The sequence below is a fragment of the Setaria italica genome, chromosome I (assembly GCF_000263155.2).
Source record: "Setaria italica strain Yugu1 chromosome I, Setaria_italica_v2.0, whole genome shotgun sequence".
Classification (NCBI taxonomy): domain Eukaryota; kingdom Viridiplantae; phylum Streptophyta; class Magnoliopsida; order Poales; family Poaceae; genus Setaria; species Setaria italica.
The window spans coordinates 23,050,329-23,076,357 of record NC_028450.1 but is presented as its reverse complement, the minus strand read 5'-3'; the positions used below and the strand labels follow the sequence as shown (position 1 = coordinate 23,076,357).

Genomic DNA, 26,029 nt, shown 5'->3' with positions numbered 1-26,029 from the left:
TTTAGTACCGGTTGGTATAAACAACCGGTACTAAAGGCCCCTTTAGTACCAGTTATTTAACCTGGTATTAAAGATCCTAAGTAGCAATACCGGTTGCACAACCGGCGCTCAACGGGGTTAGGCTGAAGGCGCTTTAGGTGGCACGCTGGCTTTGCTCCTTTACCGGTATTGCATGTTTGGCCACAAAATAAATGAAAGTAAATGCATTTGGTTTCTCCATTATTAGTCTGTACAAGCTCATTAAACTGGTACTGTTAGTCCCGGAGTCAACCACAACAGTTTAGAAATCTACTGAACGATGGCTTTAGGTTTTAGCTTCAAAACTATCGAGAAGCTGTCAGCTTTGGTTGTGTAACTGGTCAATATGTTTGTGTGAACTTATTACTGGTTTCTATATGTGTTCGTCCAGGCTGTAGAAATTTCTGGATTCCTTTTGAAAAAAAGAAATTTCTGGATCCACCACTACACTCATGTACATATCTTTGCTCCACACTTACGAAGCCAATGAAAAAGCATGCAACGCTTTGATTTACACCATGATTATTTAAATGTTACATCTAATAAATGACGCAAATGAACTAAAATTGCCAGGCGTAAGGGCACACTCCTCCATCCTAAATTGTAGATCGTTTTGATTTTTCTAGCGGCATATTTTTTACTATGCATCTTTGATTTTTCTAGATACATATTTTTTACTGTGCATCTAGATAGAGTGTATATCTAAAATCAAGATGCACAATTATATCTATGGATTAAAAAAATTAAAACGATCCACAATTTGAAACGGGGGGAGCGTGAACTAGAATAATTCAGACGCTTGGGGCTCTGAACCACTCGAAATATCTATCATATCCTTCACTTCATAGCACACATGTGAAGAAGAAATTTGGTGAAGAAAAAGATTCAGATACTTGAGGAGCCAGGGTACGTGGGACGAGATGATGAGGACTAAAGCTCTTTCTTAGAAGGATGGAAAACCTCATTGACCAACCTATCAAGGTTGACCCTAGAGGACCCACCTGGCTCCGAAGCCGCAGCTGCCCTCTCCTTCCATTCGGCAGCTCGCCGCCTCAGCTCCATCCCTTTCTCCCCTCTTCCCATCACATCCCTTACCAGCGCCTCCACCTCCGCTCTCTTGACATCGCCGCCGACCTCGACGCCGACGCGCCACTCCATGCAGGCGAACCGGCAGTTGGTCTGCTGATCCGCGCCAAAGGGCCAGCACAGCATGGGCACACCGGAACATATGCTCTCCAGCATCGAGTTCCACCCGCAGTGCGTCAGGAACGCGCCGACGGCCTCGTGCCGGAGCACCGCCACCTGCGGGCACCATCTCGTGACGTAGCACCTCCCCTTCGTCTCCTCGACGAACTTCGGCGTGATTCCGCCGCCGGAGGCGCCGTTTGCTTGGTCATCTCTGATTACCATCAAGAACTCGTAGCCGCTGTTGGCCAAACCCCACGCGAACTCCTCTATCTGCTGGGTTGTTAGCACGGCTATGCTCCCGAAGTTGGCGTACACCACGGAGCGGAGCCGCTTGGTTCCTAGCCATGCCAGGCACCCGTCGTCCTCCTTGGTGAGGCTAGCGGCCGGCGGCGCGTCGAGCGGCGGGGCCCCGCCGCCTGCAACGACGACTTGTTGAGCGAGCAAGGGGACCGGCCCAACGGCGTAGATGGGCGGGAGGAAGGCGGACATGGCTTCGACGACCTCGCCCTCGAGCTCGTCGAACGTGTTGAGCACCACGGCGGAGGCGACGGTCCGGACGCAGTCCGCGAGGTCGAGGACGCGGCGGAGCATGGCGTCGTCGGCGTCCGTCGTGCGGATGAAGCTTGGGAAGTCGCGCAGGCGCATGTCCGCCGGCATCCCGGGAACCCAGTCGATGACTGTGCTGTCAAGATAGCCATTGCTCAGCTGCGCTGCATCTGCATATAGGAGATTAATTATAACACTTAGTCGATTAATGGACATTTGGATGCTTTGAAAATAGCATTATTTGATCATGCCTTTGAGCGGAACGAAGCCCTTGTCGATGAGCTGCTGGCACTGCTGCGACGCCATGAGCCCGCAGGCGCTCGGCGTCCAGAAGGCGACGGCCGGGACGCCGACCTCCCCGGCGGCGCGCAGGACGGACTCGACGTCGGAGACGACGCAGGTGGCCGGTGCGCCGGCGGCAGCCGCGTCGTCGAGCAGTTTCTTGAGGTGCGAACCGGCAGAGGTCTCGAGGGATGAATGCAGGGCGACCATGTACTGCGGAGTGTCGCCGTCGTCGCCGCCTTCGCCAGACGGCGGCGGCAGGCCGTCCGGGACGGAGGCGAAAGCGAACCCCGGGGCGCCGGCGAGCGCGTCGGGGCCCCGTGAGCGGAGGACGCGGCGGCGGTTGCGGTCGGAGTGGACGAAGGTGACGCGGACGCCGCCCCGTTCATGGACGAGCTTGGCCAGGTGCAGCGCCGCCTTGACGTGTCCCTGCGCCGGGACCGGGAAGAACACCGCGTGGGCGGCTGGCTTCCGCTTCTCCACGGAGGCGGCGTCAGGTGGAGCAGTAGCCGACATGGCCGAGGGTGAGGTCAGATCGATGGCGGTGGCAATGGAATTGGTTTTGCCTGCAACCAAGCGCCTGCTGCGGCATAATACAAGTGCTGCTACGTGTACATCAGTGCTGGGACGGTGAAATAAATGGTCTGGCTTGCCATATGCCATAATGGTTGTATAGAACTGTGCCACCAAACGCATCAATTTGTATACTCCTTCTGTTTTAAATTATAGATCATTTTAGATCGCTAGCTATGATTTATGACGGATGGAATATGTACGCTGTCATTGCACATGCATGGAACATGTGACAGCAAGCCTGAATGTTCCGTGCAAGGCTCCTAGCACCGACAGCTACAAAAACACTCGTTGGATTATTTTGTGATTGTTTGGATCTCAAAAAATAGAGCAAGTTATGATAAAAACGAATTAAGAAGATTTTTAGAAAAAAATAGAGCAAGCCTGAATGATTTTTTAGCATCTTCTTTGAGAATTCTTTATTTATTTGGGTCACAAAAACTGAAAAAAAAGAGTTTTACTAACACTGTTTAAAACTGGGCTTAACGAACAACAGTGAAAAAGGTGACCCAAAAGTTGATGTTGACGACCTCCGTTCTCGATGTAGCCTCCAGTTCTCCTGCCGCTCCAGCCTCTAATAGGATCCTCTTCTCTATCCACTGCTAGAAATCTAACCAATGCCAACGGACACTACGGGAACAGCAACTTTGCCGAGTGCCTGGCAATCGGCGAAGCCCCTAAAACACTTGACAAAGTCTTTACTGAGTGTAACACTCGGCATATGACACTTGACGAAAATTCCACCGGCAAACAGATATTTGCCGAGAGTCATATGTTAGGCACTCGGCAAACATTTTGCCGAGTGTCGGAATACACTCAGCAAAGTTTAACCCTCGGCAGAAAGAGGCTAACGGCCGCTCACGGTGAGGGCTAGTTTGCTGAGTGTCACACGGCAGACACTCGGCAAAGTAATCAATACTTTGCCGAGTGTTATATCCTCGACACTCGGCAAAGCATTAATTACTTTGCCGAGTGTCAGAGCCCCGACACTCGGCAAAGAGCATCATCAGCCAGCCTTTTCAGGGCTCCTTTGCCGAGTGTTAGAGCCTTAACACTCGGCAAAGTATATAACCTTTGCCAAGTGTTTTGGCTTTAACACTCGGCAAATTTAAAACACTCGGCAAAAGGATCCAAAATAACAGAATCTGGCATCTTTGCAGAGTGTTAAAGAGATGTATAGGATGTCTCACCATCTCTTTCGAACGGGAGACGCCTAACTAGGTTACGTGATATACAGACATTATATGGAAAGAGATGTGTAGGATGTCTCACCTTGCTATCCTGCAAAGTGACGATTCGTGGACGGTAACGTAGCCTCTCCTGCAAGAAAAGAAACATAGAAGTGTCAAGTCATAATTTTGGCAGCATCTCCCTGCACGAGGTTGCTAAAACCTGCATCAAATCAAACGGCACGATGGCAGTATTGATTCCGGAAAAAAACAATTGCCTATAGGTAGTTGGCAAAACGATGAATGGCCAACAGTTAAGATGTTGCCAATGGTTTCAAGTCAAGGTGTCGGTTTTTCTATCAAATGGCCTACGGTTCAAAATATGCCCAACTACCAAACGTTGATTTGTTGGGCAATAGGATGAATGGCGCCCGATAGCGCAAGGTATTTCCCAAGAGCCTTGCTATGAAACATGGCAAAGCTGAGAGTTATGAGAATAACTGACTGTTTACTATAAACACTGGGCTATTTGGTGAATCATTGCCGACGGTTACTTGTAGACCCATCAGCTTTGGTGCTGCACGGCCGACTGTTCAAACTTTTGTCCGGTAGTTTAATCTAACATATGGTTATTTCCAACGAGATCAAATATGATGCTTGGCTAGAACATGTAGTGAAAGTGAATGATGGTTTAGTTTTTTTCGAGATCTTTGAAACTATAGTGATGACTCATACGTCTCTTGTCCTTTTAAATTTTATGTATGTGACACATAATTTTGTTTTTCAATAGCAGCAAATTTTCCACATAAATTTCCTTTAAAACTAAATTAGCTTGAAATTAAACATCTGTAAAACTAAAAAAAAGTAAATTGTATTTTTCATCCTTTAAATATTGCAAAAGTTTTAATCTCATCCTATGTTGCAATAAGTGCGAATCAACCTTTTAACTAATTAAATTTGTACACTAATCATTCTTACCTCCGCTTAACAATAGTCTATTACCATCTTATAGTGCTTTGGCTATGTAATAGTCTAACTAATCGTCGTGCAGCTAGCTACATCAAAATGTTGAGTTCGGTGTGAACTGATGGGGTTGCGTTCTTAGAGCAACTCTGGCAGACCCTCTAAACAGACTATTTGAAGGACGTGATTGAAACTAGAGGTACTAAATTGTTGCAATTTACTCTTTGGAGAATACAATAAGAAACAACGGTTTACTAGTGAATTTCCTTGCCTATTTGCTTTAATTTTTTTATTTGTAACACTATTTTTTCATGTGCCTCGTACGTGAGTTTATTTTAAAATTTAATGTGAAATTAAAGAATATTTGAAGTTACCTGTCATATGCATAATTATCAGTTTATCACACAAAAGTCTTAAGTTTTTTCACGTATTTTCAAAAAAGAAATCCGGTGCAGAAGTTTTGTTAGATATTTTCCTAAACAAGAAAACTTAGCACTCATGGACGGCCAAATTAATGGAAGATTATCCAGGAAACGGACAACGTGGATGGCGAGCCCACGAAATTTTAGCGCTCAACAAAAAGTTCTCGCGCCTAATCACGCTGCCACATAGTCTTTAAACCAATCCTCCACGATTGAAACAAACCGCTCCTTCTCGAAAAGTTTTTTCGCATCCAAAGTCCTATCCCCTTGATCCCTTTGATCCCATCTGTTTCTGGTCGCCGTCGGGAAGGATCTAAAAACTCCGCGTGGCGATGCCCGCTCCTGCAGCCGTAGGACCCGGTCAATCCGTGCTGCATCGGTCATTATCCTTATCCTTGGGTGACGCCTAGTTTCCGTGGATCCTAGTCAATCAGCACCTGCGCCGTCTCCGAGCTCGGTAAGATGCAAATCACAAAAAAAATCTGCCACTGACGGTGGGAGCTTCCATCCCGGTGTCAAATTCCAACCGGAATCAAAGCCCCCCTTTAATCCGACTTTGTAATTTCAACTGGGATAAAAGATTAGTCCCTGTTGGAATAACCAATCGGGATATTAGGGGGGTTTTTGTTCCGGTTGGAATTTCATATCACTGTAATTTAACAATAATTGTATTTCTTTGACCAATAATTATTTATCTCATGGTTATTGCAAGGACTAAATATTATGAACACATTTACTCTACTTTTCCCATACCTAATATTGATCAAGTCTTTATCTAATACGAAGCCTTATGTTCATTTTTTTACGTAATATGATGCAGATAGACTGGCAATGGATGTATCACCCCCGCTCCTCCAATCCTAGAGAATATAATCTACACATGGTATGAATGTGCTTACACTATTCTCTAGTTTTGGAGTGGAGATGACTCTCCATTCTCTGGTATTGGAGGAACATTCTAAAGAGTTGGTTCCTCCGCTCCTCCAATACTAGAGAACAGTGTCTGCACATGGCATGAATGTGCTTACACTATTCTCTGGTACTAGAGGAGCAGAGGTGGCTCTCATAGAAGATTGATTTATGTGCAGAGATGGCTTGGATGATGAACATTCTATTATGTTGTACCATTATTTTAGTTTATATGATTAGTTTGTAAATATAATGTAGGTGTCAGAAATAGAATTTTGTCATTACTATAATTTTTTTTGGAAAGTTTGCATGTTAAATTAGAGTGACATGAAAATTACACCGGTCAACTTAATGCTACAATTGTGGAACAGGACAACAAAGATACACTAATAAAAACTACATACGCTCCATAGTGGACTTCACAGAGTCAAGAAATCCAAAAATAATGGTAGAAAAGAAAAACTTTATATCCACAAACTCAGGCTGAATATTATAAAAGAATCTTCTTTTGGAGTCACATTCTCATAATAGAAGTATGGTTGCCCAATAGCTTGTTCAGGTAGAGATCTGATCACTAACCTTGACCTATCAGCTTTTGGTTGGTTTTGGCTTGCCAAAAAGGGCTATGCTCAGTGAACATATTTTTTGCCTAGACGTGCTATTGTGTGCCACCATACTTCTATTATGAGAATGTATCGCTTGCTCCAAAAGATGTTTGGACAATTATTTCAAGATTCCTTTATGATATTCAGCCCGAGTACTAGAGAAGAGGAGTTGACTCTCCATAGACTTTGTAGAAGATTGAGTCACATGCAGACATATCTTGGATAGCGAACATTCTATTATGTTATACTATTATTTTAGGATAATTGACTACATGAAGTTCACTATGGAGTATCTATAATGTTTAGTGTGTATGTATCTTTATTGTCTTGTTCCAGAATTGTGGTATTTTTCTTTTTATCGACCTAGTGAATGTTATGAATGTTGATTGGTGTAATTTTCATGTGAATTAGTTTTATCTTTATGAAGGTTTATTGTCTAAATTATCAATATCGATCAGGTTCTTTATATAATACGAAGACCTATATCCATTTCTCACGTAATACGATGCAGATGGACCGGCAATGGATGTATAACGTGGATAGACAGTTTGTTGATGACTTGCATTATTTTCTCGAAGTGGCCAAAGCCAATAAGCCAGAGAAGGGATTCATATGTTGTTCATGCTATCAATGCAGTAACAAGAAGGACTATTCTTCTTGGGGGACTGTTCACAGACACTTGTTTAGATACTGTTTCATGCCTAACTATTTTTTTTGGACCAAGCACAACGAAAGAAGGGTTATAATGGAAGACGACGAAGAAGAGGAGGATGATAACAATATTCTGGAACTGGCTGCAGATCAAGCTTTTGCGGATACTACAATGGGCGTGGCTGATGAAGAAGAGTTTGCAGAAGACGGTCCTATTGATGATCTTGGTCAGGTGCTACGGGATGCACAGAGAGACTGTGAAAATTGATATGGAATCAGAAAAGTTGCAACGCATGATAGATGATCAGAAAAAATTGTTGTACCTAGATTACAAGCAGGGGCATAAAAAATTAGGTACCACACTAAAATTGCTGGAATGGAAGTAAAAAAATGGTGTGTTCGATAAGGCATTCAGGGGATATTGAGAACTGTAAAGAACATTCTTCCCGAGAATAATGAATTATCGTCCACAATATATGAAGCTAAACAAGTTGTTTGCCCTCTGCGATTGAAGGTTCAGAAGATATAGGCATGCCCTAGTGATTGTATCCTCTAACGTGGTGATGAATATGAGAAATTTGATGCTTGTACTATGTGCGAAGCTCTGCAGTATAAGATCAGATGAGATGATCCTGGTGATGTTGAGTGGCAGCCTCCTAAGAAGAGAGTTCCCACGAAGGTGATGTGGTATTTCCCTATAATACCATGTTTGAAGCGTTTGTTCAGAAACAAGGATAATGCTAAGTTGATGCGATGGCACAAAGAAGAACGTAAGCAAGATAAGATGCTGAGACATCCCACGGATGGGGCCCAATAGAGATCAATTGATAGATGATTCTCGGACTTTGAAAGTGATGCAAGGAACATAAGGTTTAGTTTAATTACTGATGGATTCAATCCATTCGGTGAGTTAAGTAGTGATCATAGTACTTGGCCTGCGACCCTATGTATGTTCAACCTTCCTCCCTAGTCGTGCATGAAGTGGTAGGTCATTATGATGCCGATGCTTATCCAAGGCCCAAAATAACCCGGCAACGACATTGATGTGTACCTAAGACTATTGGTTGATGAACTTTTACTGTTGTGGAAGGAAGAAGGTGTACGTGTGTGGGATGAGGATAAACAAGAGGGTTTTGACCTACAAGCATTATTGTTTGTAACCATCAATGAATGGCCTGTGTTGAGTAACCTTTCAGTACAGACAAACAAAGGATATTGGGCTTCTTATTTAGACAACACAGATAGCATGTATTTAAAACATTGTAGGAAGGTCGTGTATATGGGTCATCATTGATTTCTTCCTGCTAAACACCCGTTAAGAAAGAAAGGGATGCATTTTAAAGGGGCGCTAGACCATCGTAAAAAACTTTTACACCATAATGGAAAGCGAGTATTCGAGATGATAAAGGATGTAAGGGTAGTCTTTGGAAAGTGTCTTTGTAGTGAACCTGTTCCGAATGACAATAATGGATGATGCACCCATGGGGAATAAGTCTATATTTTAGGAGCTACCTTATTGGGAAATCCTAGAGGTCCGCAACGCTATAGACGTGATGCACTTGACGAAGAATCTTTGCGTGAACGTGCTATGCTTCATGGGTTGTTATGGGAATTCAAAAGATACATTGGAAGCACGACAAGACTTGAATTGTATGAAGCAACAAGATGACCTACATCTGGAAGTTCATTATGATGTGGGTCCTTATCCGAGGCCCAAAATAACCCGGCAACGATATTGACGTGTACCTAAGACCGTTGGTTGATGAACTTTTACTGCTGTGGAAGGAAGAAGGTGTACGTGTGTGGGATGAGGGTAAACAAGAGAGCTTTGACCTACGAGCATTGTTGTTCGTAACCATCAATGAATGGCCTGTGCTAAGTAACCTTTAAGGATGGACAAATAAGGGATATCGGGCCTGTTGTTTAGACGACACAGATAGCATGTATTTGAAACACTGTAGGAAGGTCATGTATATGGGCCATCGTTGATTTCTTCTTGCTAAATACCCGTTAAGAAAGAAAGGGATGCATTTCAAAGGGGTGCCAAACCATCTAAAAAACCTGCACACCGTAATGGAAACCAAGTATTTGAGATGATAAAGGATGTAAGGTTAGTCTTTGGAAAGTGTCTTGGTAGCGAACCTGTTCCGAATGATTACAATGGATGATGTACCCATGTGGGAGAAAAAGTCTATATTTTGGGAGCTACCTTATTGGAAAATGCTAGAGGTCCGCAACACAATAGGTGTGATGCACCTGACAAAGAATCTTTGCGTGAACGTGCTAGGCTTCATGGTTTGTTATGAGAATTCAAAAGATACATTGGAAGCATGATAGAACCTTAAATGTATGAAGCAACGAGATGACTTACATCTAGAAAAGAGAGATAAAGGACAACACTATCTACGTCCTGCCAGTTACACCCTCAGTAAGGAAGAGAAGGATAGCATGTTTGTATGCATGAATAGTATCAAGGTTCCGTTTGGGTACTCCTCAAATATAAAAGGAATATTATATGAAAGAAAAAAAATTTACAAATCTAAAGGCCCATGACTGCCACATGCTGATGACCCAGTTGCTTCCGGTTGCACTGAGGGGTATTCTACCAGAAAATGTATGATTGACGCTCGTAAAGCTATGCGCGTTTCTCAATGCGATTTCGCAGAAGGCAATCAATCCAACCAAGCTACTACAGCTCCAAATTAATGGGTCTTAATTATATTTCATGTGTATATTTCACAAGTATCTTTTGTACGTTCTATGATACAATTTTTAATTTAATGTATCTATGATTACATGTGTGTTTAACTAATGTCATTATTAGATGAGATGGGAGACGAAGTGGATTCAAGGTATATAATGGAGCAGATTATTGCTGGCAGTAGTGGCTCCAACATTCCAAGAACCTACACCGAGGAGGAGGGTAGCCAGGTGGACATGTTCCTCAACATGTCTAGTGATGGCAATGATGAGCCCGAGCACGGCGTTGATGACAATGCAGAACAAAATCTTGCCGTGATTGAAGGTTCCGGCCAGGTATATATCATTTTCATTGTTTTACCCTATCTATAATTTCATATTCATTATTACTATGTACTAATTAACCAATCTTGAACTTTTAGCCCTCTGGATCAACGTAGCGAAATAAGCCGAGAGGTCGTACAAAGATAATGGAGGGAAGGCTTCACATCACCAAAGTCATAGAAGAGGGCCAGCCCATTACTCCTGAAAATGTGGCTAGAAAGTTCAGGAGTCAATGCAGGGCTATTGTAAGGGATAGCGTGCCCATCAGCATTAGAGAATGGAAGGGTAAACAAAATGATTTGTGCATGCTCCCGCAAATACAGAAGGATATGTTGTGGGCAGATGTCAAGAAACACTTCACACTTTGTGAAGGTGTCGAAGAAAAAATTGTGAAAGACTAGACACTAATGAAGATGGCAGCCCAATTCCAGACCTTCAAGAAGAATCTGGATGCCAACTTTATCAAGAAGGGCTGAACTCCAGATTTTAATGAGTGGCCAAAGTTAAGGGATCACTGGAACTCATTTCTAGAATACAAGATGAGTGAAGGTAGTGCGAACAAATTTCGTGTCAACTCAACCAATGCCCAGAAGAAGGATTATCATCATCGTCTAGATTGATATGGTTACACGAGTGCAATTCCTAAATGGAAAAAGAGGGGACAATACCTATTCGATCGAGGTATCGTACCAGCAAATATTGACTAGCCCAATCGATTGAAGAATTGGTATTACGCTCATGGAGGCAACCTGAGCCAAGAGGATGGGACACTTATGTTCAACGAAACAATACATCAGAAGGTTGAAAGGCTTATCCAAAACATTGAAGATGCTAAAGAAGGAAAGTTAAAGGTTGATAGAGAGAACGATGAGCTAACTTTGGTGCTCGGGAAACCCGAACACCTAGGACGTCGCTGAGTGTCGGATTTAGTAGCCTGGTAGTCCACTAGGGGATTACCCAAGTGGTTGATTTGTAGGTAGAGAGGATCGCGAGGCCAAGAACTCAAAGGTGATCATAAGAAAATGTGGATTTAGACAAGTTCGGACCTCCGGAGAGTAATACCCTACATCTTGTATGCTGGTGGTTTGTATTGCTTTGTGCTAGTGCGTTGTTTACAGATTGGATCAGGTTGCCCTCAGGAGGCACCCTTGGCTATCTTATATAGGCTGACAACCTAGGGTTACAAGTCGGTTTGAATCTAATCTAGTCAGTTGTTACATGAAAGGTAATCTGAGTTGGATTAAAATACTTATCCCACAATATCTGGGCTGATTTGAATCGCCCGACCTCCTTGGTCCACACATTTTGGTCAGGTGGGCCCACTTGTCAGAACTGGCTAGTATCTTAGTCGGTGGGGACCTATGGGGTACCCATATCCCTTAAGCCTCTAAGCGATGTGTAGGCGAACAGGAACATGAGGTCATCGCAGCGAAGCTTGAAATGTAGTCGGCTGAAGATGTGATGGCGTCATAGTGACGGAGAGGCTGGGAAGTGCTCAAAAAAGAAGAAAATCTGAGTGAGCACAGAGCCATACGCGCAGAGCAAAGTTGAGCACCGAGCTGATGGATATCAGGTATCCAGCAGGTCGAAGCGAATGATATGGAGGGTGTCGCAAGACGCACTTTATAGGAGTAGCCCCCGAGCATTGAAGTGATTAGTACAATCGGTCCAATGGTCAAAAAGGAAGACAAAATTGATCCCTGAAACATGTCCTAGTGCCCAAGTACAAGGATAGGAAAAGACATAGAGGCATGCTGATCTGAAGTAGGCGCCCAGCCCCCGACGATGAGGACTGGTGGAGCCACATCGAGTCGCTTCATGCCCGAAACCAGAGAGGTTGGCTAGGCAACGGAAGGCACGCTGAGTCGTCTGCTGCGCCCAGCCCCTGAGCCTGGGAGCTGGACGAGCCGTGGAAGTACACTGAGTCGCCTCCCGCCCCGAGGCAAAGAGATCGGCCGGGCGACGGGAGGCACACCAAGTCATCTGTGGCGCCCAACCCCCGAGCGTGGGAGCTGGACGAGTCACGGAAGTATGCTGAGTCGTCTCCTACCCTAAGCCAAAGAGGTCGGCCGGACGACGGGAGGCACACCGAGTTGTTTGTGGCGCCCAGCCCCCAAGCTTGGAAGCCGGACGAGCTGCAGAAGTACACTGAGTCGCCTCCCGCCCCGAGCCAAAGAGGTTGGCCGGGCGACGGGAGGCATGCCGAGTAGTTTTTGAGCTGTAAAAGGATAATACAAACATCATGTAGCATAGTGTAGATTGTTGAATAGTTGAACAATTTGGAAGTTTAATTCACTGTAGAAGTAAACTCTTGCGCATCCTGCTCTTGTAGACCAGGTAATTTTCCTAGGTAGTTAGCCTATTACGTTTAAGCACTTAGCCCTGGTGACCATTGCTCACAAAGAGGACAACTTATCTCAGGCTATAGGGTTGGTCTGACCCGATGCTCGCATATAGGAGATGCGCAGGATGAGTCAAGGTTTCACGGATTAAGGCATGTGCTACCCAAGTACTTTAGCAACCGTTAAGAGGGATGGACAAGCCGCAAAGCAGTTGGAACTGTGCGAAAAAGCAACAGCATGAGCTGGGCACCCATGTGTAGCCCTCGACCACCCATGTAGCGGACGGACCAAGCTATATAAGCAGTCGGAGTGCGACCAAAGTGGTCGGCAGAAGTGCGACCAAAGTGGTCGGCGAAAGTCACGGAGATATGGAGGAGCCGAGGCGTATGTAGGTATACCGAAGCTGTAAAATATTTAATTGAGAATAGGACTTAGTTTAATTTGTGGCGAGTCAGCATCGTGCTCCGGCCAGCAGCAGTTGGTGAACAGTGTTGAAGAAGCCGATGTTGGGTCCGGGTGATCAAAGTGGTCGGCAGTGTGTTGGCGTTCGGACAGCAGTCCATGCTACGGTGGTTGCGACCATGGAGCGCTACCGCTGAGTGGTGAAGCTTTGATGCCGAGTTGTGACAATGCACGTATCTGCATCCGTCACCGTGATCCATGCGTGGCCATAGCTGCCAGATTTCTAAATCTGCTCACAAGGCATGCTTAGGAAAGAGTTAACGTAATCTTTGTTAGCTGTCAAGAATAAAGTGAAGAACATAATCAGGAAAAGAAAACGTATTATTGAATTGAAGATTTTTCTTGGAAGTTTCCGTATGCAGTTGTGCGCGCGTTTATGCCATCACACGTGAGCATCTCCTTGATCCTGCAGTGCAGGCGTGCAGCCTCCGATTCAACCGTGCATGCACGAATAGCTACCATTGCCGGTGGGAGCTGTTGCCTTCTTGACGTTGTTCGCATTGGTTGCGTATGGAGTTGCATTGTATGGCAGCCAGTACGGCAATACGACGATGCTGACATCCTTTGGCGATCCAGTGATGAACTCCTCGTCTCCCCATGCGGAAGTTGAAGATGGGCATGGTATACGATATGCTATAGTCCGAGCGTCCAGACGCGTCGGACGTTCCGCTTCAAAAATATCTTGCGCTTCCTATCTATCTATTCCCACCGTTCTTTTTCTTCCCCATCCCACTCCCGTGACCTTTCTTCTTCAACCTTCCACCCCAGCATCCTCCTCGTCCACCCCGGCGGCGGCGCACTCCCCCACCCCGACAGCCTCGTCCCCCACCCCGGCGGAGCCCCTCCCCCACTCTGACATTCTCACCCACCGGGAGCGCCCAACGCTCGCGGATCCGGTAGCCCTCTCCCCGACCCCAGCGACATCCAAGCAAGCCCTAGACCCTCCCCTATCCTAGCCGGCGGCGTCCTCCCCAGATCCGGCAGCGTCTCCTCTCCTTCGGCCGACGACGGGCAGGCTAGTCATCGTGGATCTGAGTGGGCTCCATCTCCTCCGCATGATGCTCGTCATCGTAGCGAACTGGAGCAGCAGAAGCTCACGCCTACTGACGACTCCATGTTGCAATAGGTACCTCCTGGTGTTGCAGTAGTTATTTTGGGATGTTGCAACAATGACTTTTGATGTTTCATCTGTTTTGCAACAATCTGACTTGCCAGCAATCGGGTGTTGCAACAACTCGTTCATGATGTTGCATATAGTTATTTTCTTTGTTTCGGTCACTTATTCTTTCGTTGTTGCAATGTTGTAAAAGATGTTTTTTTTGTTGTTGCAATGTTGTTGCAATGTGTCTTTTTTGAATGTTGCACGAAGCGGTTCGAGATGTTTCATGCATGTAAAGGCGTTGCAATCCTTATGTTACAAGTGTTGATTTTTGATGTTTCGATAGTTATTGTTCAATGTTGCGATAGAGTGTGGATGTCCGAGCGCTAGGATGTACGTACAATATACCGTGATAGCGCAGACAGAAAACCATGCGCACATCAAGTTAGGAGATAAATTAAAACAATCTTTGTTTATCAATTAAGACCAAGCAGATTGAATCGAATGTATAGTATGGAAATAAGAAGAGAATCCTCCTTTATCCTTGATGATGCAGCAGCGAGTACACGCTAATGCTTTTCGCATGCGTGTAACCAGCGATGACAATTGGATCTCTGTGGCCTTGCTCGCTCCCGCGGTGGTCGCCTGGTCAGGGCCCATAGCACGAGTGCATCCGCCGATGCCGCTGGTTAGGTTGGAGGGTGTGGCTGGGTCGGCGGTTGCAAGAAAATCCTTCATGCTCTCGAGAAGATAATGCTAGGGTAGGATGCCATCGAGCTCGCTGGGAAGGATCTCACAATCAGCCCTACCTGGCGAGCCAAATGTCAGATTTAGTTGCCTGGCAGTCCACCAAGGGATTACCCAAGTGGATGATTTGTAGGCAGAGAGGATCGCGAGACCAAGAACTCAAATGTGATCACGAGAACATGAGGATTTAGATAGGTTTGGGCCTCCGGAGAGTAATACCATATGTCCTGTATGCTGGTGGTTTGTATTGCTTTGTGCTGGTGCGTGGTTTACAAATTAGATTGGGTTGCCCTCGGGAGGTGCCCTTGGCCACCTTATATAGGCTGATGATCTAGAGTTACAAGTCGGTTTGAATCTAATCTAGTCAGTTGTTACATGGAAGAAAATCTGAGTTGGATTACAATACGTATCCCGTGATATCTGGGCTGATTTGAATCGCCCGACCTCCTTATCTTGTGGTCCAAGTATCTTCAAGTCGTTGGCCCACACGTTCTGATCGAGCGGGCCCACTTGACCGGCCAGTATGGTCGGTGGGGACCCATGGGGTACCCATATCCCTCACCGAGGCTTTGGGGTCATTCCGTGGAAGTTTGCTTTCGTAGGGACATCGACGCGTATAGAAGCCAGAAGAGAAGAAAGGAAAGGCAAGAGGAGAGCTGGCGGTGCATGTTAGAAGCTAAAGTGCATTCACAGGAAGTAAGAATGCAGGAAGAAATTAATCAATGACTGGCCCTAGCAGCTATTGAGATGGCCCAATCTAGAGCACTACTAAATCCTAACATCGTTGTCAGCCCTTCTCAATGTTGAAGCAGCTGTGCTTCCACACAGATCCCCGATGAGAACATGCCAAGATTACTCGTGGTTGCGTAGGACAACCAACGGTATCCTATGGATGACATCACTCAGCGCACTTCATGTAAGTTGTATAGACCATTTGGCAACATCACTATTAAGGTATACATATATATATAAATTATGTAATTATCTCAATTGATCAATGCCTTGGGAGTTTAATAACTTCTTTATTTCTCCTATATGTACATGTGGCATACGGAAGTGCTTTACGAATCCTGCCAGGACAAACAAGCCATAGCATGAAGGTTCCACCTGGCTACTCCAGCACTGGCCTAGAGTAGATTTGTGATAGTCAATATGAAGGTCTAGAGCTCAACCTCCCAGGAGGTGCGGGGAAAGAACACTAGAAGATGCACTTCACGGGATCATTCTATGGCGCAAACGCTACATCATCATCCTCGGCAAGGAGGCATCATTGCTCCCCATAGATCCCTTGCAGCCACCATCTCTTCAGAACTCAAGATCGTCATCTCCAGCACATCCACCTCCAGGACCGTCGTCACCACCGGGACCGTGGCATCCTACTCGATCACCATCTCCATCTACATCGAATCCTAGTGGTCCAAGCGACGATGACCAAAACACCCCTCCTCGATCACCGTCACCAGAACTAAACTCTGGTGCGAGCAAGGAACCTGCAGCACCTCTCAAGAAGTCGTGACCACCACCTTCCAAGCCAAGGCAACCAAAGGCGAAAGAACCTATTAAGAAAACAAAGAAGTCTGAACCTATTCAGAAGCTAGCAGGTGATATGACTCCTAAGGATTACAGGAGGCATCGCAAGCATATGTAAGGGAGTGGTTTGGAAAAAAATCTACAGAAAGAAAAGTAAAGGCGATAGAGACAATAGATCCAGCGAAATTAAAAAATTTTATTGGTATGAAAAAGAAGTAAAGAAGACTTTACTATCGAACTACGAGCGTTCATTAGTTAAGTCTTATGAGATGAGAAAACAAGGAGAGTCATATTCCAATCATACTATCCCTTAGCTCGGAGAGCAAGCAAATAAAGACGCTCAAGCTATAGCAGCAATGCCCTTAGAATAACAAATCCAAGTCATTATGTTTATGGAAGATACAGGTGTGTCACTTGTTGGACAAGTTGAACCGCCAACTCCAGAAAAGATTGTACCTAAATGGCCATTTGAGGTAGGCAAGCCTCTAGTAAGGCCTGAATTGGTACGGAAGCTATCTACAAAGATGTACGAATTCCATCAATGGTATATGTAGCAGTTGGCCAAGGAAAGGCTCATGTTTTCTCTTCGTGTTAAACCGATTGATTTTTTCGGCGAACGTGAGAAACTCTTGTGGTTGCAATTCAAGGATATATATGAAGTGTACCAACAGGATGCCCTTGACGTCTCTCTCATCAGCCCCTAGTTCTGTAAGTGTCTGGTTATCAAGATGTAAATTTTGGCTCAAATCATTATTTTGTGTGTATGCGTCACCCAACTTTGTCTTCTATTTTATGTAGGATGCTAATTCAGAGCTGCCGCAAAGAATCTTACTTCAACGTTGGCTTTATGGATCCATCGCTCGTTAACCAAGTTCAGATACAGGATCAACCAAAGCCTACATTGGACGCAATATACAATTTCTTGGAGCAATAAAATTACAATCAATACATACTACTACCATACAACTTTAAGTAAGTGTGGGTACCATACAACTTTACCTAGTTAATATTAGTTAGTTCTAATATGAACATTTATGTATGCAGTTTTCCACTGGATTCTCCTTATAATTATGATTGATAAAAGCAACGTTATTATGTTCGATTCATTGAGGAAACCACCAGCGGAGTACAAAGACATTCAAGACATGCTAAACTTGTAATAATTCTGGACCTTTATTTGTATGCAAAAGTTTGTTTCCTAAATTTTCACCTAACACTGTATCATTCATTGTTTTAATAATATATGTACAACTTTCATACAATACGAGCGTATACATGTGGTGTACGCTAAGGATGTATGCTCATATATATGTAAAGCAACAATTAGCGTTAATATGGAATTTTTTTAAAAAAAATGGTCTTAAGGGGGTACGTGCATGCAGCTGCATGCGCATGCATGGACCCCTTTAGTCACGGACTAAGGGGTTCTTTAGTCCCAAGTGCCCCCTTTGGTCGTGAAAAGTTAGTTCCGGATGGATTTTCGGGATCTATGATACTATCCAACCGGGAGTAAAGGTGGGTTTTCCACCAGTGTAAACATTATGTGCGCATGAGCAACGATTGGTTTATCATTATGTATGTGATTTCTGCACCAAATCCCTACTTCATCACCGTTCTAAGCATTCTGTGCGCTGTTTTAGTTTGCAGCAAATTTGATCTGAAATCAAGATGGCCATCTAGTAATTATTTAGGACCGTAGGTGTCGGTAGTGCTTGCAGATGATTGATCTGATTTAATTATTAAAAAACAAAGGAATCTGTTAAACAGTAGCGACAACGGCCGGTTCGTAGGATTTGATTCTGATTAATATTTAATGAGATTTTTACTTGGTGGCTCCTTGGGGTTGGAACGGTTCCTCTAAATTTAATTATAAATTTGGATGTGTATGAAGCAGGGACCAGTAATTGAGTCGGCACTTCGACCTTGATACGTGTCACTCCCAGAGGATAACAGACCAGTGCCACCATCAAGAGCAGGCTCTCGGCGAGTAAGCAAATTCATGGTTACATAGCATTCTTTTACTTCTCTATGCACGTCAGTTGATACGACGATGTACTGTTGTTTAACCATATAACTATAAAAGATAATGCATGTTGCTTATCTCAGGTACGGTGTTAGCAGGCACTGCTGCTAAAGGTGGAATGGACCATTATGCATTACTTCAGGAAACTGCATTTTAATAATTTCAGTAATGCAGCATTGGTAGAAGGGGCTATGGCCATTCTAGTGACAAGTATCATGGCAATGTTGTGGAGACTATGATGGCCATGAAGGCACCAAGATGACAGCCTTTGGCCGGTAGCTAGAGGATACATTTCTCTTTTGCCACTGGAGGTCATGTGCAATGAAATGAAGTGTGTGGTGCAACACTTTGGAGATAGATGACTGATGATGATGGCATTGTATACTCAAGTAGTTTCTCTCGAACACTGGTAACTATGTGGGAAGATGTTATGTTCCCACTTTCATAGTGTCGACTCTATTTTGTACTTCTTGAACAGAATGAACTTTGCAATACTGAAGTGCTCCTATAATTGTCTCTATGAAATATATATTGTGCATACCATTAATTGTCTTAAATCATATTATTTTCGAATGGCTATTAAAACCACTATTAACCAGTGGCGGATCTACGATTTTACCGCAGGGTATGCCAAAAAAAAATCTTATGCAATTTGATAAAACCATTTACAATTCGATAAATTCAAAGATTAAGGGGGTGTTTGGATACAGGGGCTAAAGTTTAGCCCTGTCACATCGGATGATCGGATGCTAATTAGGAGGATTAAACATGAGCTAATTATAAAACTAATTGAAGAACACCTAGGCTAATTCGGGAGATGAATCTATTAAGCCCAATTAATCCATCATTAGTAAATGGGTACCATAGCACCACATTGTCAAATCATGGACTAATTAGGCTTAATAGATTCGTCTCACGAATTAGACTTCATCTGTGTAATTAGTTTTGTAATTAGTCTATTTTTAATACTCCTAATTAGTATCTAAACATCCGATTTTACATGACTAAACTTTAGCCCCCCTTTAGCCAAACACCCCCTAAGCTAGAAACAATAACAAATCACAATATAAATAGTTCAAAATATATCACAAAAGATTAAACTTTTGAGTTGAAAACTTACAAATCACAGCCTCACACGATATTAATTTAAAAATGTTGATGGATTGATGCTCCGTTCAATAAACTTATGAACTGAAATAAAAAAGCACTCATACATAAATAAATTAAAATATTTAAGAATATAAGTTTTTTCAAATAAGAAAAAAATAGAAGATAGATTCGTCTTAAACCTCCTCATGGACAATGAGAAGTTTTCCTTGTGGACGATCAGAAGTTTTCGCGCAATGGCACAAAGTCCCATGCGCAGACGCGCTGGCCGGCCTTGGTGGCCTGGTGCGGCGGCCGGCAGCATTGCCACGGAGGACGGGAGGACCGGAGGAGTCGTGGCACTGTGGCGGTCTGATGTCTGGTCGTGGTGGGCGGAGGAGTTGTGTGCGGTGTGCCTAGTAGAGCCGCAGAGCGAGGAGGTAAGAGGACCAGGGTCCAGCTATCCAGGGGCTAGGGGAAATCACAGGAGGAAACAGGAAAGGAATCGTCACAGCCTCACAGGAGGAAAGGAATCGTCAGTTTTGTGAATTGTCATAGTCGTCAGTCGTGGGCTGGGCTCCTGCCTCCTAGCGTCAGGGTCGAACCAGGCTGGCGATTCACGGATGTGTAAGGTGCTGGGGCCCAAGGTGTGCCGAGGCCCACCCGGCATACCCTGTAGCTCCACCCATGCTATTAATCCAACTGGTTGATGGGATTGTCGGTGTCTTTATACCCGGCAACCTACCGAGGGGTATCCCGATGTAGTAGATTGCTTGATGGGGAATCGTCAGACCTGGAACTCAAAGGTAAAAGCAAGTACACAAGACATGGATTTATACAGGTTTGGACCGCCAGAGTAGCATAATACCCTACATCCTATTTAGGGTGTTGTATATTGCGCCCTGCGCTTGGGTGTTGTTTTGTGTTGAGGATTTGGTCCTCTATTGTGGTTCTACAAGATCTTCACCTACCGATCTAGGGACCCCTGCCCTCCTTTATATAATCTAGGGGGCAGGATTACTAGTCAGTTACAAGGTAGGAGTCCTGGTAGGATTACATAGTATGAGTCTTTGTAGGATTACAAGGGAATCATAGTAGGAGTCCGTATTCTTCCTTCCTTGCGGGGACTAGGCATCTATCCCCGACAAGCCCCTGAGCGTTTCATAGTCAAATGTAGGAGCCTTTGAGTACTTTTTAGATCCTCGCCAAGTAGTTTTGGTGCTCTTTGAGAACTTTGTCTGGCTGAATCTTCAAAGTTCCTCCAAGATGCCATGAGGCTACGGTGTGCTAAAGCTCTTGATCATCTTGATTTTCTAATCTTCATCTTTGGAATGTGATATGGATGGCAGCGGAAGTCGCACTCCATATGGAGTAGCCCCTAAGCCTTAGGTTGAATCGAAGAATCAGGCGGAGGGTTAATAAAATCTTGAATCTTCTTCTTTCGTCGTGAAAAAAAATCAACTGTTGGGTGTAGCTTATCAGCCCCCGAGCCTTGGAATGATTAAATAATCAATCTGAGGGTCTTTAGTCTTCATTCAAGTAATCATCCAAGTTGTATTCCGGCGTCCAGCCCTGAGCTTATGCACCAGGTGAGCCGTAGAAGCCACGTTGAGTAGTTATTTGGCGTTGAGCCCCCAAACTTGGAAGCTAGGTGAGCCATTAAAGATGTTCTGAGTAGTAATTGGCGCTTAGCCCCCAAGCTCGGGAGCTAGTGGAGCCATTGTAGGTACGCTGAGCGTCCTGGATAGTCATCGCCGAAGCTTGACTTGCAAAAAGAGATGCATACATTATGAAGCATATTTGTATAATTTGAAACTACTCAAATTTATTCAGTGATGAATATAATGTAAATATTGCGTGTCATGCTCTTGTTTCGTCCATATTTTTCCCGAGTAGTTAGCCTGTTATGTTTAGGCTCCCAATCTATGTTTAGCCATTGCCACTGCGTGTGAGATCTTTGTCTCGTGTACGTGTACTGGCACTGCTACTATGGAGATCTTTGTCTCGCGTCCTAGAGTTTGGGCATGACAGAAGATCTGAGGCTATCACGAATTAAGGCGCGTTCTGCTCAAGAAGATTAGTGACCGCTAAGAGAAGACATTTAAAATCAATAGTCAACATTGTGACAAAAATTCTATGCGATTGCGCGTAAAGTAGTCATTCAGACTTTTCTGCCTTTTGGCAAGGAGAGCGCGTGTTGCCACACGTAGAATTTGTGCCTCCTTAGGGTGTAGCCGCTGTTAGCCTCCAGCACTCAGTGCAGCAAACCCGTGGCCATAGCCTCCCAAATATGATGTACCAAGCCTGTTAGCGGAGCTTCCAGAACTCAGTGCATAAAACCCGTGGCTATAGCCTCCATAATTCGGTGTACCAAGCCCATGGCTGTCGGTTAATAAGCCCTAGGAATAATTGGCCAAGTGTAGCTCTGAAGGGTAATTTCCATCGAGAGACGTACACAGAAAAGTAGTTAGCGGATTCACCAACCATGCTGAAAACAAGCCAAAGAAAAATAATTATTAAAAAAGTAACTTAGCTTGATTCATGGACGAATGTCGATGAAGCCGTGATGGTTGTTGATGAAGCTGACTAGTCGAAGTTGATTCCGACTAGTTGTCGACGGTATGAGGCCCACCATCGACTAGTTATCTAGTCGAGACGAGTAGTTGAAGTACTTGTTAGCGAGCCGGTGTACACATCCTGCTCTTGCAGAAGTAGTTGATCGCATCGTCGGAGATTTGTTTGTGTTGCCACGCAAGCTGAAGTCCTTCTGCTAGCTTTTTTGGCATGCGCATAGTTGAATACACCATTGATTTCCAACGCAAGAGGGAACAGTGACAGCTGTTTCTTTCTTTTGATGTTTGGCATGGTTTTCCGTCTTCGATCAAGAAAGCTGGTCTCTGCTTCCAACTCGACTAAGAAAATTGTTTCCCTATAGGATTCCATCTTGGCGTCATTCAATTCTATTCCATCTCAATCTTGATGATTTGGTTTATCTCTTACATTTGCCTCGTTTAAAACATCCAGGTCCATGAAGCCGACGTCATACAATCCTATCCTCCGGCAATCTTGAATCTCCATCCTGCATGATACAAAATAGAATAGGAGATAAGACATCGCACAATGACTAGAGAAAGGATTTTGAAGTTAGAGCAAATTAAACACTTATAGAACCCAGGAACTAATGAGTGATTTATCAAGTGCGTCTTGATTGTAAAGGAAATAAAGTTCCTTGAGTGGCAGATTTATAATGGCATCACCACGGAAATAATGCTGATCTCCAATTCGAACTTCTAGCATGAGTAAACCGGTGGTTGAAGCCTCCATGTACCATTGGTGCAATTTGTACATCTTCGTTGGAAGAAGGTCCACCAACTGCGGCCACACAAGCTCTTTCCTAACTCAAATTACCATTTACCAACCTCAGGGTGCTTTGGGATGTGATCCTCCCCTCAAAGTTGAGCTGCGGTAAGATTTGTATCTTTGGCAAATAGAATCAGGTTCTTATCAAACTCTGAACACCTGGAGCGGGGAAATCGATTGGTTGGATTGGGTTTTGAGTTGTGGAATACTTGACCCACTTTTCTTCTTCTTCCTCTGAAAAGCCTTTGTTATTGTGCAGTTGTAGTCAGATAGCGGTGGTTTCTCTAGCTCTTTCTTTTTTTCCAACTCTATGCCTTTAATGAAAGCTCAAACTTTAACCTTATCAAGTGGTGGATCTTTCTTCATGGGATTCTTTGGTGCGAAGTGAGCTTTAACCTGAGCATCCACTACTGCGTCGAGTTCCGTATTAGTCAAATCATAAGATTTCTTAGGCTCTGGTTGCTTCTCCTTCGGCTTCTTCTGCTTCTTCTTTGTAGGCGCGGTAGGTGGAACTGAAGTTGTCTTCCGCCATGTATCCTTTCTCATAACAGGGGGAGGTGGACTCATGCTAGGATCCCTGTCGGCTGGTGGAGAGTGTGAACTCGTGCTAGGATTACTATCAGCTAGTGGACTCATGCTAGGATCCCTATCAGCTAGTGGAGAGGGTGCCCTGGTAGATAGCATAGGGATCTTTCCCTTGAGCCCTGAGGAAATGATCCCAAGGTTGGGGGATGCGGTTGTGGAATCTTTATGTAGCACTTGCGCCATAGAATCCAACCGTAAATGGCTTCTTCTAGATTCTTTTCCCCGTCACATCCAGGTACCTCCAGTTCGAGGTCATCCAACCATCGACCATTTGGTCCACCCCAAAGGTGTAACCACGAGCTAGAATCACTATGCCATAAATTTTTTGGCCTTGTGTCGGTTGTTCAGCCACACCTTAAGCCACCACGATGATCTTGTTTTTCATAGGAGTAACAAGCTCACAAGGGGCCATCCTAGTGATGCCATCAAAGGATTCTAGGTCTATTCAGCTTTCTTGGTACTTTCTTCTTCGGTCCCATATTTGCACCAGTCCTGATCAAGTCTAACTTTCTAACGCACAGAACGGGTTCTAGGTCTAACGACACTCACCAAACCCAAAAGTTTTTAAAACATGCAATGCAATTATAATGCAACGATTCCTACGTGCTTTCAGACTCATATACACACTCGTAGGAAAATTGGTGGTACCGTAATCTCTCCTTAATAATATGCTACCGAATGCTAGCGACACGCAGCAAACAGTTAGCATCTGCAAAACAATCAACCCATTAATACTATTGCCACCTAAGACTCATGTTTTCTTTATTTAAAGTAGAGTCTCAATTTTTAAATAGTAATATATGTTGATTATCCCAACCTATGGCTTTGATACCAGCTGTGGCGGAACCGCCTAACTTAAACTGGCTTAAGTGTGCCTAATTGCTGTCAAAACAACAATTATTCATAACACACTTAAAACAGTGTAAGTCCGGTAGTCCGTCAAGGATTCTGTTCACAGAACTCCTTGAAAACCTCCACGGTGTGTTCCATAGCCATACATCAGGATCGCTTCCACGATGGGATAGGATCAACAAACATTATATTTTTACATACATAATAGAGGTACGATCTATTACAAACCATAGATTGAAGAAACTTAATAGTGCAAGTTAAACCATTGTTAAGAGTTTAAGATATAAAATAGTCTGGGGTAAGTAATTAAACATCTAAGTTCATTCTAGGGTATCATGAGACTCATAAGATACCCTAGTTCTTCAGTGCTTCCTCCTCGCTGGGTCCCTGCTGGGTTTTCGAAAACAACAACAAAGGATCCCCTGAGTACGAAGTACTCAGCAAGTCTGACCCGTCTAACCAATATAATTAATATTGATACCCTGTATGATAGCTTTATGGTGTACTGGCTAACTCACATTTTGCAGAAAGAGCTTACTATAAGTGAAACCTTAGTTTTATCTTTTATTTCAGATTGAGTTTGTTACCTGATCCGTCTAGATGATGAAAAATATTTTAGCAACCAGATGGAACTAAGTCATACAACATATTTATTCGAAAGCAACGGTTCCCTTCTCTTTGTTACACTACGATGCTTAAGCAATGATCAAGTGCATTCATATCTGAGAATTGCGGCGATCCGGACCGATTTACATCCTGCAGGAGACACCCGACCACCAGCCATGTACAACTGTCCGGGTTGCACATAACGACCTTTCGATTAGATGTACCCAACGATCGGAAATATGACTACTCGAACCCAGGGCCGCACCCCCACATGGAATCCCACATCTGGCGATCTCCACTGTGAGTTTCAGGCTACGCCCTGCCCTTCCACTGCACGCCAAGCACGGGTATGAAATATTTCCGATCAGAGAGCCAGCTAACCTACCGGGCTTGCTGGTTCCATATAGCAGTAAGCAACCAGGTAGTATCACTTGATCACGGGTTAAAACAACGATCGGTCCTTAATCAAATTAATCGAGTAGACGGAACTACGGAACTCAAGACTCCTTTCTTGATTCCCTCTAACCTTCCGTCCACTTTCTTTCAAAACAGGTCATTTCTCTAGTATACCTATGTATGACAATGTTACCTTAGGTTGTTGCGTACCATAGGTACTCAGGAATGGTGAAGGTAGCGCGACTATGCTTAGTTAAGTAGAGGTTACTTACTAATTATTGAACAAGTGGCAAAGATGTCCTTAATGACAAGGTTGGATTGTGCATAAAAGTAAGGTTTCAATCAACTCCTAGACTTAATGCATTTATAAGGAAATAACCAATAGTTGGACACATGAAATAATAACTCCAAAATAGATAGGCATAGATGCACTGGGGCTTGCCTGGATCTGTAAAAATGTTAGCGTTGCCCAACGGTCCGGCTTTACAAGGGATCAACTCAACAATTTCCTCAAACTCCGGAGGTTCTTCAGAAATTTCCAGAAATTCCGCTTCGGGAGCTTCAGTGCCTACGATATAGCATATGCATGAG

The 26,029-nt window shown here is 44.2% G+C and overlaps 1 protein-coding gene across 1 annotated transcript; it reads right to left on the bottom strand.

The window, feature by feature from the left end:
• Window positions 1–498: 498 nt before the first annotated feature.
• Window positions 499–2,708, bottom strand: LOC101756524 (7-deoxyloganetin glucosyltransferase). Its single transcript, XM_004952451.3, has 2 exons — window positions 2,004–2,708; window positions 499–1,922 (listed from the first exon to the last, which is right to left on the bottom strand). The coding sequence occupies exons 1-2, from the start codon at window positions 2,695–2,697 to the stop codon at window positions 949–951; spliced, it is 1,668 nt and encodes a 555-aa protein (XP_004952508.1). The 5' UTR covers window positions 2,698–2,708; the 3' UTR covers window positions 499–948.
• Between the last annotated feature and the right edge of the window lie 23,321 nt (window positions 2,709–26,029).

Excerpts from the sequence above, each read along its gene's own strand:
- LOC101756524 (XM_004952451.3), bottom strand. The coding sequence starts at position 2,697 with ATGGCATATGGCAAGCCAGACCATTTATTTCACCGTCCCAGCACTGAT. Across the intron at positions 1,923-2,003 it reads GGGCTTCGTTCCGCTCAAAG|ATGCAGCGCAGCTGAGCAAT; the intron begins GCATGATCAAAT and ends TCCTATATGCAG.